We start from the raw sequence: 16,711 nt of genomic DNA, 5'->3' as shown, positions 1-16,711 counted from the left end.
AGCAAGCAGAGGGGAGCCAGGGATCTGGACTTTCAATAATAAAATTATTGGTGAGTTATCATGTGTTGAGTCTTGTACACCACCCTGTATGCTGTCATTCCTTAACAAGTAATAACACAAAATGTATGCAATAGCTAGTGCAACAAACCTTTCTGAATATGCTCCAGGCATACTTTTGGATCCTAAAGAAGTGTGTTTAGGTGGCGGCTTGACAGACCTTGAAGGAAATGTGTTGGAACTGAAGGAGGACAAAGACGGCTGTGGCACTGGCCTTTGGGACATTGCTGTGAAGAGGAAATGTAGAGTGAGCTAAAAATATCAACATGAGGTCACAGGTACTCATAACAACATCTTATGAAAAGGGGTGAAGTGAATTAATACTACTGCAAAGAGCTATCTAATCAGACACAAGCCATGGTGCAATCTGTCATTAAATGCCCCTCAGAACAATATAGGGAGTCTTGGAATATTGTTGATGGTGGAAGGTTTATTCTTTTGTATTCATATTAGAAGTGGAAAAGTCAGTAAAAATGTTGTCTTTTTCTCCTGTTCACTTCTGAAATGTTAAATAAGCTATAGTCCCTCATTAGAAACCCCTATTATATTAAAAATAAAGTCCCTCAGTCAGCTTTCTCTGCCATGGTTTTGCTGACCATTGGATTTGAGACTTCTCTACTGAGCATCCTCCTCCTCTTCCTCCTCTGCCAGGATTGGTCTTCTGACATCATGTCCATTGTTTTGGTCATTAAACAATTGAGCTACCATGCCAAATGTCCACAGCATGAGAAACACGCTCTCCTTTGGCACTACTCTCAGCCCAAGTTGGACTGGTAATAGAGGTGGATACCCATAATGTGAATTATGTAAATTGCCTCAATTTTTAATGGGCTAAACCAAAACTTGGATATAGTCAACCTTAGACTTTGGCCAGTTGGAAAGGAAAATATGAATTATGCAGGTTTGTCCCATATGTATTATATTTATTTTAAAGCATTAAAGTATTTAAAGCATTTAGAGCATCTTGAGGACATCGTGAGTTATACATAAATACTTGGATTACTATATGAGCCAAATACTAATCTCTTTGCTCACAGGAGTCACCAGGACTATCTTCACATGAAGTTGATAGCACTTTATATTTGAAGAATGCAGGCAAGGTTTGGCTCATTATAGCAGATCAAGAGGTCACTAGGTTTTAATTCCTGCTTATTAGGTGCTCTGTGAAAATATCTGTACAGATATATACTAATTTTATGGTTATAAAATTGTAATACATGTGGATGAGTGCAGGAAATACTGGTGTCTTAAATGGGCTGATTGTAAGAAATTGTTGATATGTTCCAACTTCCTCTGATTTTTGACTTCATTATTTAAACCTGTGAGATTTTTGAAGATTTTAATAGTCTCTCAAGTTATGCAGTCTTACCTTCATTTGTTTTACAACAGTAACTGTACATAGATCAGTTCAGTGTTTCCTTTGAGGTTTTTAACTTAGAAAAAGAGAATGTAAATGAAGTTTTGAAATCACTTACGCTCATCTTCTTCCTGGGGGGAGAGGCAAAAAAAACAAAATGGCAAATGAACTCTTGGGCTATGTCTGCACTACAGTGATCTGTTGACAGAAGCTGCTGTTGGAAGAAATCTTCCAACAAAACTTCTGTTGACAGATTGCAGCCACACACAAAAGCAGATCACTCTGTTGATCCACTCTGTTGACAGAGAGTGGCCAAACTGCCTGGCTGCTGTCTTGACAAAATGGCCAAGTGGAAGCACAGCAGACCGGGCTGACCAGTGTCCCAGAAACACTCTCTGGCGACAGAGGGCCCCCTGGAGCATCCACAAGGATTTTTTGTTGACAGTTTCTGTCGAGAAAGATGTTCCGCCTCATGGGGGAGAGGTAGAAGTCTGTCAACAAAAGTGCTGAGTTCTGTTGATGGTATGTTGACAGAAAGCATTTTAGTATGGAAACTCCACAGGTTTTGTCGACAAAATACCTGCTTTGTTGACAAAAACCCTTTAGTGTAGATGTAGCCTAAGAGGTTTATAACATCAAAACTCTTAAAAAATATTCTCTTTACAAAACGAGGCAAGTCAGTGAATGCAGCTACTACAGGTAGGGTTGCCTACATTTACATAAGGGACATTGAAATATCTGTCTTTGTGAAACACCATATATATAAATGTGGTATTGGGGCAAAGAAATTACACATCTAGATTTCCAAAAGTGAGTAGCAGTATGTATGCATCAATTTTTGGGTACCTAACTTGAAACTTAAATATGTCAGGAGGCAGAAATTCATCTGAAGTGAATTGTCAGTTTTCAGAGCAGGTGTTGGCACTCTTTGATCATCAGGTTCCTTTAAGACATCTCAAGTTAGGGAGCCCAAAACCAGGTATACAAAATCACAAGAAACGTAACAAATAAAAATCTGGGCCTCATCTCTCTGCCTTTTCTTTATAATGTCTCTAATATCTAAAATAAGGATATGTCTTCATAGCAGCTTTATTTGGAAATAAGCTATTCAGGAAGAGCTGTTCCAAAATAACTTATTTTGAAATAAAGCTGCTTGACACAAACTGCATTTCAAAATAGCCTTTAGCTATTTTGAAATACTGTATCTACACACATAGAGCCTATTTCAAAATAGAGACATTGGATGCATCATGTCTTATTTCCAAATAGGCTCTATTCCCTGTCCTATCAGCACCTATTTTGAAATAGCTATTTTAAATACGTGCTGTTGCTTGTAGAATGAGGTTTACCAATTTTGCAATAAATCAGCTGGCATTCTGAAATTATTTCAAAATACCTGTTGCATTGTATAGACGCTAGAATAGTTATTTCAAAATAATAGCTGTTATTTTGAAATAATTATAATTTTGCTGTGTAGACCTACTCAAACATATCCATATACTATCCTGGAGGAAATTCATGTATATGGCGGGTCGGGGGGAAGGGAGACTAAAAGTGAAGCTCTGTGCTAAGAAAGAGCTATGGTAGAAGTGCAGTTATAAACATCTTGAGAATGGAGGTTGTTTATAACTCTGAAAATTTAGTAACTGTGAACAAAATGTTGTGGTTCTTTTTTCAAAAGTAAACGATAGACCATTGACTTAATGCAGCTTCAAACTTTACTATGCAGAAGAAAAATGCTGCGTTTAGCCATGTTAATTAAATGAAACAAGCACAGGAAAAATTTCCTTACCTTGTCAAATCTTTTCAAAGCTTTCCCTTTATTTTTGGTAGTTTACATTGGACACAGTAGTGTGCTGTAAAATATTGGCTTTTTTTGGTCTCTGCTGCCTGATTGCATACTTCTGATTACAAGTGAGATATGTGTGGTTGATCAATCAGTTTGTAAAGCCTAACTTCGTAACCTTGAGGTTGGACTGCATAAGTGTTTAAAGGAACCAGAATATCTTAATCTGCTCTATGAGTTTGTGCAAGCATTTTAGTTGTATTGTAACACATGCTTTAAAATAAGTCTACCTATAAAATGGTGTTTACTCTGCAACATACTTACATCATGTCTTCTTTCTGGTACCCAGCCTTGCCTAAAATGAAGCAGGTGAAGAAATCAAATATTAATTTTAGGTGAAGAAAGGGGGAATGAATAATGCTTAATGAATGATCATTATTTCAAATTAAATATTGAATCTGTCATCTTCCTCATACAGAAATTGAGTTAGAGTATCTTGCTTTCACTTCAACTTAATGATGAAAATATTCATTGTTTCCAGGGAGCCATTAGCCACACTGCTGTAGATGAGGATTTACTTGTATGAAGATATCTGGCCTCTTCTTAGTATTCTCATTGCTGCTTAGTTAGCAGCCTTCATATTACGTTTCTTTTACGTGAATAGTGCCTTATCCAGGAGCTGTCTAGGAAGGGCCAGCTGTTGTTAAAGAGAGGTTTTTTTACCATGAAGTCAGGGATTTGCAGGGTGACAGAGCTGTCCCAGTTGTGGGGACATGAAAACTTTCTCCCTCCACCATATTCTGACAGGGATGTGGCAGTGGGGGGTTCAGTTTGGCAGTAAGGATAATGGGAAAAAGCTTTCTGGGAAGACAGCTAGAGCTGATGGGACACTCACGGAAAACATTCCTCTTCCCTTGTGGAGCTTGGCTGAAGTGAGCTGTACTTTGGGCCTGAACTTTGGCCTTTTGGATGATGCAAGGCCTGTTTGTTGCATTTGGCCCTTAAAAAGGCATGGCTTTTTCACATTCCACTAATGTTGGCATCCCTGCAACACTCTTAGGCAGGGATGTCTCTTCCAGCACTGACATATTATGTTTTTCAGATTGTTATTGAAAATTGTTCAATATAACAGTGAAAAAATGTTTACTTTACGGGCGGTGGCTTCTTTCCAAGGACTGGATTGCCTCTTTCATATTTATCAGCTGTCGGGATGGGAGGTTTTTGTATCTTTGCTAACTGTTCTCCCAGAGACCTACAATACAAGAGAGAGATGGTGTAAGAAAGGTCAAATGCTTTTTAGTGCAATTTGGTAACTCTAATGGTGTATGTCACCCAGAGGCTAATGTCTTACCTTAGCTGTGGTGTCAACGGCTGGAAAACAGCAAGAAAGAGTTATAAGAATATATAAATAAGTTTTAAAATAGACCGAGGTAGAAGAAGAACCAACTAAATGTCCTCTTACCTTGTCAGGAAACACTCCCCTCTTTCCTGAAAAGAATAAATGAGCAACATTTGAAAAATAAAAAAAAAATAAAAACCCTGAGGTAAATCATTATCACTTCTGTGAATACCGGAGACTCACTTGGCCTGGCTTTGATAAATTTTCTGGCACAAAAAGAACTTAGTATAAACAAACACTGACCTCCTGCTTGGCTGTCAAATGGTGGTCCAGGACGATGATCCAGTGGGGGTTTTGTGCGTCTGTCTATAGAAGGAGCTAGGGCTAAACATAAAGACTGTGTAAAATATAGTGTTAGTACAACGTAACACAGATTTATTTTCTATCCTATTTGGCATGAACTGCTGTCCCTTCTTAGAGTTGTAAGCAATACAATGAAGGCTCATAAATAGTTCAGCATGGCTGAATTTGGTGTTGCTTTTTTATAATGTTGATGGAAAATATCAATGCTTTTTAAAGCATTTTAAGATATTTATTTAAATTTTCAGTTGCACAAAATTATGTGAGGAGATTGTCAGGCAACCTAAAGGGGTCAGGCTAATTATTTAATTATGGCTGATTTGGAGAGTCAAAAAGTTAAACCTTTGTAATCATTAAAGCACAATTTGTTAAAATATACAAAATAACTATCCTTAAATCAAATTAACTTCTTAGACAAAATAAAAATAATACTGCTTATATGTAAATTTTTGATTATCAATGGAACTATTCGTTCATTGTTTTGGGGGAGTCAGCAAAGTGTGTATGAAGGGGTTTCCACTCCAAACAAGGACTGAAGAGGTTAAGTGACCAGGTAAGCCAATTAACCATATCTGGAGGAGGAACCAAGGAGCAAGGATTAATCAGAGACAAGGCTTAGCTGAGCAGGTGAAGGAAGCACCTGTATGAAGCCTAGAAGCTAGGGAGGGTTTCCAGGGAAGTTGTCTGCAATGACTTCCTGAAAGGAGAGTGGTTGGTCCAGCAAATCTTGAGTAGAGTCAGGAAGGTGAAAGAGGCTTAAGGGGAGAACAGCAATGTGTGGAATAGGGCAGCCCTTGGCTACTGACAAGAGTGCCCCTGTGTTAGATGCTGGAGTAGAAGTTGGGATTGGGTTCCTCTATGAGATACTGGAGAAGTGACAGTGAAGAGCAGTCTGCAGTGACCATTTTAAGTCAAAAGATTTTGATACCCCTGAAGAGAAAAGCTGTGGTGTGACCTGGACAAAGGGCCAAGTCATGAAGAAGAAGCTGGAGCTCCTGGAACCACAGAGGGACTGGAGCCTGAGACAGAGAGGAACTGTAGGGAATGTCACCAGCCTGGCAGTGCCGTCTAGCACTGAGTAGTTCACCCCATCATAGCGGATAGAGACACCAACACAGCTCTAGCTGGGAGACCATGAAAATGAGCATAAGACCTCAGCCCAAAACAACCCAGACAAATATTTTCACTTACGTTTTAAAGGTTTGGCACTTCTATCTCTATTCACGTCATTATTGCTGGGTGGAGGAGGGTAAGGTGACATCTAAAAACAAAGGGTTTTACAAATGTTTAAAGTATCTGCAAGTCGGGAGATGAAGTATTTTCATCTTATCCTTTGTGGTCGTCAAACACATCACTAAAACATCAGTTGTCAACCTGTGCATCCAGTAAGAGTGCAAAAGGCCATCAGGGTCCCCACCCAACTATTGGCTGAATACTGTCAAGGTAAAGGACCTTTTCTTGCACCGGCAACATTACCTAGGTCATCTCTCTAACCTGTTGCAGGAAGCACCTAGGGGAGGGTTCATCCCAGGGCTGGGGTAGGAGAGCGGAGTATCTGGAACATGGCAGGACAGTGGGGAGAAAGGAGCAGTATCTTGAATGGTCTTGTTTAACTCTTAAGGCAGAGGTTTGTGCACGTAAATTCAAGGTCAAAAGTAATGAGCAGACCAGGAAGAGCATCTGTCTTACGTGAAGGAGACCTGATGTGCCAGAGCCTGTCGAATTCCTAGTGGCAGGGCTGAGACCAAGGAGAAGAATGTTTTGCTGAATATCTCATGAGAACAATGAAGGTCACTGAACCTAAGACTGTGTTTCCTCAGATATGCCTGTTCATGCCTGAGTTTCTTTCTGTGGCCTTTCAAGTAAAGGAGGAGACAGATGCAGCAGACTTCATACCGCTGATTAACTTGACTTGTATCCACATATAGCTTTCTTGTTCATTTGTGTTGGAATACAAGAATTTTGCATGGCATACTCAAGGGCTTGCAAACTCAAATTCGTAATCTGCCAAATCCAGGAAAAGGTAGGACTGTTAACTATATAAATCCTGGATCGTAATTGTCTACTCCAATCTGACCTGAAAATTTGAAGAAGTGGGTCTTACCCACAAAGGATCATTACCTAATAAATAAATTTTTTAGTCTTTACAGTGCTACAGGACTGCTTTTTTGTGAAAAAAATCAAGTATTCTTTAAGATAAAAAACATACAGGAGCGCCTCTACCCGCGTATGGTGCTTGTGCGGGGGATGGGCCAGGTCGCTGTGGTGGAATAGGAGGCTGGGGAGATGATCTAGCAGTTGTGGGTCTGTCTAAACAAAAAAAAAAGGAAAAATAAAAATCACAAAATGAACATTTACACACACATAAAAGGTTATTTTTTCATTAGATCTCCATTTTTAGTTTAAAATTACGTACTTTTACATTATGTAAAGAATCAAATTTTTCTTTGTTACATCTCTGAAGCTCTGTACTGACTCTGTCAATGGTTGTTTTAATTTCTGTGTCCTTTTTATGCCTCTTGACTTGAATCAAACTCTGGTATCGTGCACGAATGCACGAACACATGCACACACACACACACAAGCAGGCTCCATTTTCTGTTGATCTGGTCTTCATACATTCATTCACATGATTACACAGTGCGTCTAAAATAGTCCAGTCCAGGTGGTAATGTTTTGCACAGAAGTAAATGATGACACAGGCATAGGCCAATGGAAAATCAGATCTAGAAAATGACAAACTTAAGCACAATACGCTCTGGGACTAAGTCAACTCCACACACAAGCAGTATCTAGCTACAGTGAAAATAGGTATAAGTATTGCATCTTGTACTATTTTCATAGTGTAAAACTAAGCTCAGTGGGAGAAAATGTGTGTTCGTTTTCATGCAAATCCCAAACTAAAGTCCCAGTCTTGATCCTACTGATAACAAGGGCAAAATTTAATAACATTAAAAAAACCCACAAACCTTCTAGCATTTTTCTCTCAGTGACTCATTTTTAGCATGTGCTTAACTTAACATATATATTCAGTAAGACTGCTCATGGGCTCAACTGACTTGCCTACAACTAATAAGGACTCTCTCCAGCAAATTCTTAAGATGTCCCTTCAATACACTTGAACTGAAAATGTAATGCTTTTTCTGTCTCTTTAGTTGGTAGTACTGGAAGACATCCCAGAGTTTCCACAAATGTTTCTTTTTTTAGTGAAAAAAAACATTTATTTAGATACTTCCCAAATATGCCTAGTGAAAAGCTCTATCTTGTATTATCAGTTCCCTAAAACAGCCTGATCGTTCCAAAAGTATATTTTGCAATAGTTACCTATGTAATCCGTGTTGCTTGGAATTGACTTGGCAGGAAATATGACATTATGGGGGGCTGCATCATTATTGGATGGAGGAGGTTCATAATCATCACTCTCATGTTCTGGTTCATCAGTTGGTGATTCATAGTCGGCTTCATTTTCCTGTTCATCATCTGGGCTTTCGTAATCATCTTCTTCCTTCCATATTCAAGTGAAAAACAGTGATTAGATACTACACTACTTAACACAATGAATTTGTGTTTTTTGTATAGTAGCATCTTTCATCTTTTAATTTTGAGTGTGTCAACATAAAAACAGCATAACCCTGCGTAGCAATTTAGGAAAGAAAATAAATATCTTTTACACTAAGAACTTCGGAGGAGGCTTAACAAGAGAGAGAAAGTTAGTCATTTGATTTTTTTTTCTCCTCTTCCTCTAGGCTGTCATAGCAGATCTGTTACTCTGGAGCCACTAAAGATTACAGAAACTGGCAAATGATGTACAGGACCTCAGTTTTGTATCTCATCCAATAGATGGCAGCAGGAGCCTCCATGCATCAAGCTGGGGCAATCTTTCAGTGGTACAATCTTCCTTAATGATGCCTACAACAAAAGCAAGTCTTTCTTAGGGCATTTGTAGCCCTTAATACAAGCAATTATGTGTTTTGGACCCAGGTCATGTAGTTATAGCTTGCGAGATTCGATAGGATTACAGTACAAATTATATGACTTCAGCACATCACTTTTACTGCAACTTGTCACTGATTGGTAAGTGATGTAGTATTGACTGCAGTTTCTCACCAACCCAGAGGGTGGAAGTTTCAAAAATGCTGAGAATTGTGCTAACTCTGCTCCCACTGAGGTCCATGATAAAACTCCCGTTGACTTCAATTGAGTAGAACCAGCCCAGCACTGAGTGCTTCTGAAACTCCCAGAACATCCTCTACTGTCCCCTTCTGCTGGGAGTGGATAGCACAGGAACTGAAGGAGCTTAAGGAAACAGAGAAGCTGCTCTGAGTACGAAGTGATGTAAAATTTGATTCTTACAAATGAAGACCAGCCTTCTTCCTCTTCTTGACAGCATCCTGTGTAAGGAAATAAAACCAGGGACTTGTTACCGTATGTTGGCTTCAGAGCACTAAAACCTCATCAGGTAAAAGGACACCAAGCTTCGCAAACAGTAACCATTAGGGCATTACAATAACAGGCCACATTTAGTTCTAGGGAAATTTTCCAATTGTTGCATTTGGGGCCGTAGGAAAATTGCAGAATTCCCCCAGGCCTGCAGCTTGTCAGAGGAAAGGAATATGTCCAACTCCCATGGCAGCCAACAGGAATTATGTGCACATATTTACATAGACCTTCTGATTGAATGGTATCAACTGAACATCCCTTGTGTATCATGAGTTGTCCTGTGACTGGGGCTAGTCTACATTAACAAGGCTGTTGTTGTTTTTGCCAAAGTTATACTGCTTTTATTAAACTGCTGTTGCATGTCCACACTGTACTTCTTGTGTCAGTGGAATGCATCCACACTAACAGCTTGTGCAATGACAACAACAGCAGTGTGCTGTGGTAGCTATCCCACTGCACAAATGGCTGCAGGGAGCTTTGGGAAGGTTTGCAGTGCCTCCTTTACTCATAGGCAACTGTGTAGGGCACCCAAAAATTTGGAGCACCACTGGGTCTTAATATCTACCCGTCTGCCTCTTCCTATCCCTATTCTGTGGTGCTGCTTCCTCAGAGAGGATCTAGTTAACTTAGAAGTGAGAAGTGACATTAGCAGAATTCTCACCCTAGGGAAGAACCATTCACACGGTAATGGAGCCATTTAACAGCATTTGCAAATTTCAGGTACATACTGTCAGTTTCCGAATTTACTGTCTTAATCTACAGGACCTTAGTTTAAAACTGCCTTTAAAAACATTTCATTAGTGTGTTGAAGAAGGCTGTAAAATCCTATCTCTAAATCAATCATCCCCACCAGGCTGTCGGTGTCTGGGGTGGTGGGGGAGGAGGACAGTTTAATAGTACTGCGTAGGGCCTCATAATCCTAAGGATGTCCCTACTCATAGGTCAGTTAGAGCATCCCATGATCAGTCCCATTGTTCCATGGGCATCCTACTAGTTTGCCACCTGCTTTGCAAATGAAGTTTGTGCTGAGGAGAGCGTGCGATAGGAGCTGTATCTGTATGGGGAGCAAGGGGGAGATACTGTGTGTTAGGAGAGAGTGAGTGTCTCCCCATGCTGTCTCCTCAGTTCAGACAGCTCTGAAAAACAGCCTGTACTGAAGCACGAGGAGAGGCAGATGTGACTGGTTGGGGGGAACCTGGGAGTCCAGCCTGTTGAAGTGCCAGGACAAGCCCCCTCCGCCCAGGCCCCACCTCTCCCTGCCTCCTGCTCTGCCTCTCCCCATCCTTGTTCACCCCTGCTCCACTCCCTCTCTGACTCTTCCCACAGCCAAGGCAGCCTGGGGTCTAGCGGGGCCAGTGCTGACAGCAGGGGTCCAACCCCCCCGCAGTCACCGGCAGCAGCGGGGAAGTAGAGTAAGGTGGCCCCGCTGCTTTGCTCCCCTGGCCAGGGATCACTCTGCTTCTTGCCAGGGAGTGCGAGTGTGGTCCCGTCCCCTCCCCCAGAACACTGCGGCTGTGAGAGCAAAGCCACTGGGGCCACCTTCCTCCACTTTCCCCCTCTGCTGCTGATAAGTGAGGGGGGAATGGTGGACCCCAGCTGACAGTACTAAGCCCCCTCTTTCTGTCAACTCCTGGCTGGCCCTTTCCACCCACACAAATGCATGTGACCCGTGTCGTCCTCCCATGCTTCGTCCCTGGGGAAGGGAAACCCCACCATCAGCCCCTGCCCAAGTCCCTGTCTCTGCAGAGTCTGACTCTCTCTGATACACATGCGCATACACCCTGGTCTGCTTGTCTCTGTGTTCTTAGGGTATGTCTATACTACAAAAACCTCCCACCCCCACAAGGCAAGCTTGCTTTGTCTCTCCTGTGGACAAAGCACTGTTTATGCTAGTACTTCCCACTGCAAAGCTGTTGTTGTTGGGGTGGTGACGGCTGTTTTGTTGCTCAGTTGCCAGTGTGGAAGACAGCGGGAGCATCCCACTTTAATGATCTGCTCTTTGTAATCCACAGCAGAGCAGAGCAGCACAGCAGGTGGCTGTGGAAAGCCATCTTTGAAAAGGCAGGGGCACACGCCTGCAGGGCTGCTGAGGTCAAACCAATGAGCAGAGTAGTCACAGAAGGCATTGTGGGCCACCTTGGAGGCCAGTTATAGCAATTAAAGAAAGCAAAGTGTTTCCACTGGCACTTGGGCAATAAAACCTTTGCACAAAATCCGTATCACTCTCTTCCAGGTGGCTATAGTACAGCGCTGCAACTGAGGAGTTTGGTTGCAACAAAGGCTTTGCAGCACCTACACTTTTTCTCAGGGTCACAGATGTGGGGGAGGGGTAGGAGGAAGAAGGCAGCTCCCCTGGGGCCTGGTGATTTAAAAGGGACCAGTCACCACAGATACCTCAGCTGCAGCAGCAGCGAAGCCTTTTAACATGCTGTGCCTTGCATCCCCACTGGTGCTAAAGGGCTGGCTGGAGGCTAGCTCCAGCTCTGTCTCTTCTACCAGAGACCTCCCTGCTTCTGGGGGCCCCAGAGACAGCTCCCCAGCTTTCCTAGTGCTCGACCAAGACTCTCATCAGCCTTGTTTCTGCTGCTCCAGCTACAAAAGCAGTGAAATCAGGCCAGAAATGAATCCTTTCCTTTATGATTTAAACGCTAGTGGAAGCCTAAAGCATTCAGAATTGACTCAGCTGTTAACCTCTGACCTCATGCTTTACCTTGCTGCTAATATGGAAAGTTTGTGTGCAGAGCTTGGCAATTTTTTGAAAGAATAGTTCTTTTTCAACTGAAAAGCTTCTTGGGGTTCTCCGTAAATATCTGTGTATTTAGGTCCAATTTGACAAATAGCTTTGGCTGAAAACCATGAACACCGGCATTTTATTTCAACCCTCACTAAGTTGCAATTAACCCTGGAAGTTGTGGACAGACATTATCCAAGCTGAATTACTTCTATTCATTGGAAAGCTAAACTCAAGGCAAAAGAAAAAAGTTTGATCTATGAGTCAATATTTACAATGACTTTTGAGTGAAGACAACTGGATGGTGACAAATGTAAATACATTATACCTGCAAATAATCACAATTTCAATTTTTTTAAAAGTATGTGTTTCTAGACAGACAGCAAGGACATATTTACCTGCATTTTCAGCAAACTTCTGCGTCTGGGTCCTGTAATGATATTATAATTTTTTATCAAATTTTAATTATTATGAACTAAATACATTTACGTTTACTAAAAGCTATGGTACAATCAGAATTAAAGCTAGACTTCCATTACACAAGTGAACTTGATTCTGACTCTCTTCCCTAGTAAATTTACCAAAAAGTGAAAAACAAACTGTCTGGAGTTTCATAAGCATGATCCTACTCCAGGCTAGAATATTTTGAAGAAACATGAGGCAAACTAAACAAAGTGTGTGTGCGGGGGGGGGGGAGGAGAGAGAGATGTTTCAGAAGTTTGGACATCTCATTTTCTGACCCCTGTTCTATGAGGTGTCAGTCCTGCAAACATTTGTGCAAACTTTTAACTAATTAAAGTCAGTGTAACTAAGTCAGTAATTCTATTATAGTCAGTCAAGTAACTAAGTGCTTGCAGGACTGGGGCCTATTCTGTTTGAACTTAATTTTGATCCAGTTTGACCTAAAAACTCCACAGCCTTGTAGAGGTGGTTAATTACACATGGGCAAAGTGGGTGTTAAGTCATGCTACTCAAATGACGATAGTGATGTTTTACAGTCATTTTGTACAAGTGGAAATTTCTAAAAAAAGGTGTAAGGGAATGGGAAGCCAGGGACCCAAATGAATGATAATCTGTAGATTTTGGCAAGGACCAGTTCTTTTCATGATTTTCTATCAAGGTTTATAGGATAAATCATTTGGTCAAGTAATAGTGGTTTATGTTTACGTTACGGTGCCTACTACATTTATAAAATCTGCACTGGTGAAGTGGGCTCAGTGTTGGGCTGCTCTCTTCAGTTAGAGAATGTGAGAGAGACACCTACATGTAAGGGTTTAGGTTTGGGTTTGAGTTTAGGTCTAGGTTTGGGTTCTTCGTGAGGTTACCCCGGACTAACATGATCAACAGTAAAAAGAAGAAATTGAAACACTTTTTTATCATGCTTTCTGAGACTGGTTTTACTCTTAAATAACCCTGGAGATCTTCTGTTAGCTGAAATGGAAAATTATCCTGAAACGTTTTGTCTTATTAGTTTACAAAAGAAAAAAGAGAACTGAAAAGTTTACCTACCGTTTCGGGAAGAAACTTATTCTACCTTCATTCCTGTTGATTTCTTGACTTAACTTGCTGACAATTCTGTTTAAAATAAACAGAAAAACACCTTGCATTAAAATGAATTACTTAATACCTATCTCCCCTCAGCCATTCCAGTGACCCACCAGCAAGGGTTGGGGCTGAGAGATGATGCTGGACATGGACAGGTCATGGCACAACGTGTATGAATATTGGCAAATAATTAATTAAGATCCTCCAAGACAAACATATAGAAAGGCTCAGAGGGTTAGCCATTTTAGTCTGTAGCTTCTCAAATAACAAGCAGTACTGTAGAGCCTTCAAGACTAACAAATTTATTAGGTTGTGAGCTTTCATGGAATAATCTGAAGAAGTGGGTCTTATTCACATAAGTTCATGACCTAATTAATACATTTGTTAGTCTTTACAGTGCTACAGGGCTGCTTGTTATTTATATAGAAATATAAGAACAGCATTTTTGTGTATATACCTGTTTCTACAATGCTTCCAATTCCACTCCAGACTACATTTGTTCTTAATGTAATAAATATGTTTGATTTTTTTTTTTGCTCTTTCAGACTAACACTGTTAAGGTATTTAGACATGTGTCTGCCACTTCTTCAAGGCATATTACCTCATAAGTACCACATGCAAGAGTATATAACTGGGTTTCCAGTTCCTGGGGAGAAAGGGTTAAAACCTTTTAACTTGAAATCTAAAGGAAACAAGAAATGAATAATGGATGGGGGCAGCAAAGATACCTGAGAGAGCAGAGTTTCTCAGCTTTTGCTTTCTGAAAACCCTTCTTCCCCAGCCTCCAGCATACTCTTAAGAACTCCCTAGCTCACCTGTGCCACCACAACAGCTTTTCCTCCTTATAAAAGCTAGGGCCAATTTGGGGGTAGCAAGCAGGCAGTTACTGAGAGTCCATAAAGACAAACTGCTCAAGCTTCACCTTACACCCTGGGTGATGGAGCTAAGGGTCCCAGGTTTCAGCCTTGTGTGGCAGGGCTTCAGCTTTCCATCCAGGACCCCAGTAAGTCTAATGCTTGGTGGACCCCCTGAAACCTGATTGTGCCTTCCCCCCCACACCACCATGAGGGCTCCTGACCCCTGGCTGAGAACTGCTGGCCAAGAATTCATGGAGATTCTTTGAGTTCCATGGAGGAACAAAGCCTGAGCCCAAGCTCATGTTGTGTGTCAGGGCTCATATTATTGCCAGTTCTCCAGAACTGGCATGTAGTATCTAGGAATTAAAGCTTAATCATTAAAGTTTATGTCTGTTATGGCTCCTTCCCCACTCTAGCAAGATAAATGCAGAAGTCGGGGCCAGCAAAAGTACCTCCAAAACCATATCTACCAGGTTTTGGTATAAACTTCCCCTTAAAAATCCTAAAAACCTTAGATTGTGGGGATAAAATTTGCTGCCACCACCCAAGTAATAGTAAGAAACAGGGAGAGACTACTTGGGAAAACTTAGCCCAAAAGTAAAAACCAGGACATTAACCAATACCAGGTTAATAAAAAGAAAAAGAGAGAACTTTTATTATTACAACAATATTTGTGTTGCAAGCCTCATGACTAGATGGAAGAGTCACAAAGTAAAACACATGGGGAGTCTCCACCATGGGCCTAGAACTTAGTTACAAGGAGATTAAAAGAAGATTTTGAAAAAGTGCACAGACATCAGATCCCACTTCCCAGACCATAAAACAATATAGCCTAATGGATCTATTTAAACTGTACCCTACTTACAGAAGATTGGAGGGCCTGTTCTTGGAGAGAGATATTTTGTGTCTCTCTCCCTCATGGCTGGGAAAAGAAGAAGGAACAGAGAACAGAAGAAGGAGGAGCCAAAATTTAATTCTTACCTACATTCCTGTAGGCCAACCCACCTGGCTAAGGAGGTTAAACCTTTTACTCCCAGGCTGCTGGCTAACCCTCATGATCATGACAGTGTCATATGATGAAATCTCCTGAATACATTTAACCAAAATTGGCAACCCTAGGTTAGGCTTTGATATCGCCTTAGCCCCTGGCTTTTGTCTTCATCCTTGGGCCACAGCAAATGTACCATTACCCCTGGAGACCCCACCTGGATTCCTGACCCACAGTTTGAGAACTGATGAGATAGGTGCCAAGTGAGTATGTGGCAGCTTTCACTCAGGGGAGAAGGTCATCACAATATGAGTAAGTATTCCAGACTCTTTTTATCCTCTCCCATATCAATCCCCTGATTGACCTAATATGGGTCCTTTCCACTAGCAGATATGGAAGGATAATTTGGCCTATGTCACCTCCAGCATTTGCAGGCAGTGCCAAAATATTCATATGTATTCAATATTTTGTGGGTTGAGATGCTATGCCTTATGTAATTTTTCAATGGTGCCCATGTGCCGCATTACAGATGGGTCACATAAGTGACATTGTACCTGGGAGCAGATATACAACTATTGTTTGTAATATAAACAAAAACTGTGGGATCCCTGGTAGCCAAGAATGAGAGATTTGTATTCTCTGCCTTTTGAGAGGCACCCTGAAACATGAAACCAAATTCACCACACCAATATAAATTGATGCAACTCTCTAGATGTCAGCAGAGCTGGGCTAGCTTACAGCCGTGCCGAACCTGTCCCTGAATATTTTATTTTGTTTTAAAGACAGTGTTACAGTTATGATGAGTCATGGTCTTATTTTTAATTTCTCTTGTGCCTTGGGTCAGGAAATAACCTTAGGAAAGCCCCACAAATGCTGAAAATATTTTTCAGACTTGCATTTAGACCTAGTTAAAACCTCCAGCCTACTTCTATCTGTTTTTTTCATGTGGGTGTGTCAGATGTAACAGTTATGGAAATAAAATATTTTGCTGTAAAAAGTCAAGAAAGTAGAGCAGCAGTCTTTATGACTTCTTTAATGACATCCCGCTGACATCTTGCTGTACAATTAAACCATAGACCTTAACCAGATCAATCAGCCTTTGGCATCTGGTCAAATGCCAAACTAACTGATTACGGCAATGGTGTAAAATCAGTTTGACTATATTTATTTTCCTCTTCTCTGATTTTCCTCAAAGCAGGACTCACTAATTCCATGTGAAATAAGCAATAATATTAAATAGCTGAGCCCTTT

At 41.0% G+C, this 16,711-nt stretch overlaps 1 protein-coding gene across 1 annotated transcript in view; it reads right to left on the bottom strand.

Annotated features, from left to right (window-relative positions):
* LCP2 (lymphocyte cytosolic protein 2) overlaps positions 1-16,711 on the bottom strand; it is a 57,124-nt gene that overhangs the window by 8,489 nt on the left and 31,924 nt on the right. The window contains exons 4-16 of the mRNA XM_075009729.1: positions 13,580-13,645; positions 12,469-12,500; positions 9,253-9,290; positions 8,224-8,404; positions 7,109-7,209; positions 6,091-6,160; positions 4,843-4,923; positions 4,663-4,688; positions 4,552-4,571; positions 4,348-4,452; positions 3,525-3,555; positions 1,533-1,545; positions 149-284 (exon numbers count right to left, since the gene is read on the bottom strand). Coding sequence (XP_074865830.1) covers positions 149-284; positions 1,533-1,545; positions 3,525-3,555; positions 4,348-4,452; positions 4,552-4,571; positions 4,663-4,688; positions 4,843-4,923; positions 6,091-6,160; positions 7,109-7,209; positions 8,224-8,404; positions 9,253-9,290; positions 12,469-12,500; positions 13,580-13,645 — 900 coding nt within the window. The remainder of the gene's footprint in view (positions 1-148; positions 285-1,532; positions 1,546-3,524; positions 3,556-4,347; positions 4,453-4,551; positions 4,572-4,662; positions 4,689-4,842; positions 4,924-6,090; positions 6,161-7,108; positions 7,210-8,223; positions 8,405-9,252; positions 9,291-12,468; positions 12,501-13,579; positions 13,646-16,711) is intronic.

This window comes from Carettochelys insculpta, chromosome 15 (assembly GCF_033958435.1).
Source record: "Carettochelys insculpta isolate YL-2023 chromosome 15, ASM3395843v1, whole genome shotgun sequence".
Classification (NCBI taxonomy): domain Eukaryota; kingdom Metazoa; phylum Chordata; order Testudines; family Carettochelyidae; genus Carettochelys; species Carettochelys insculpta.
Note: the sequence above shows the minus strand (reverse complement) of the source record. Positions and strands in the feature narration are given on the sequence as shown.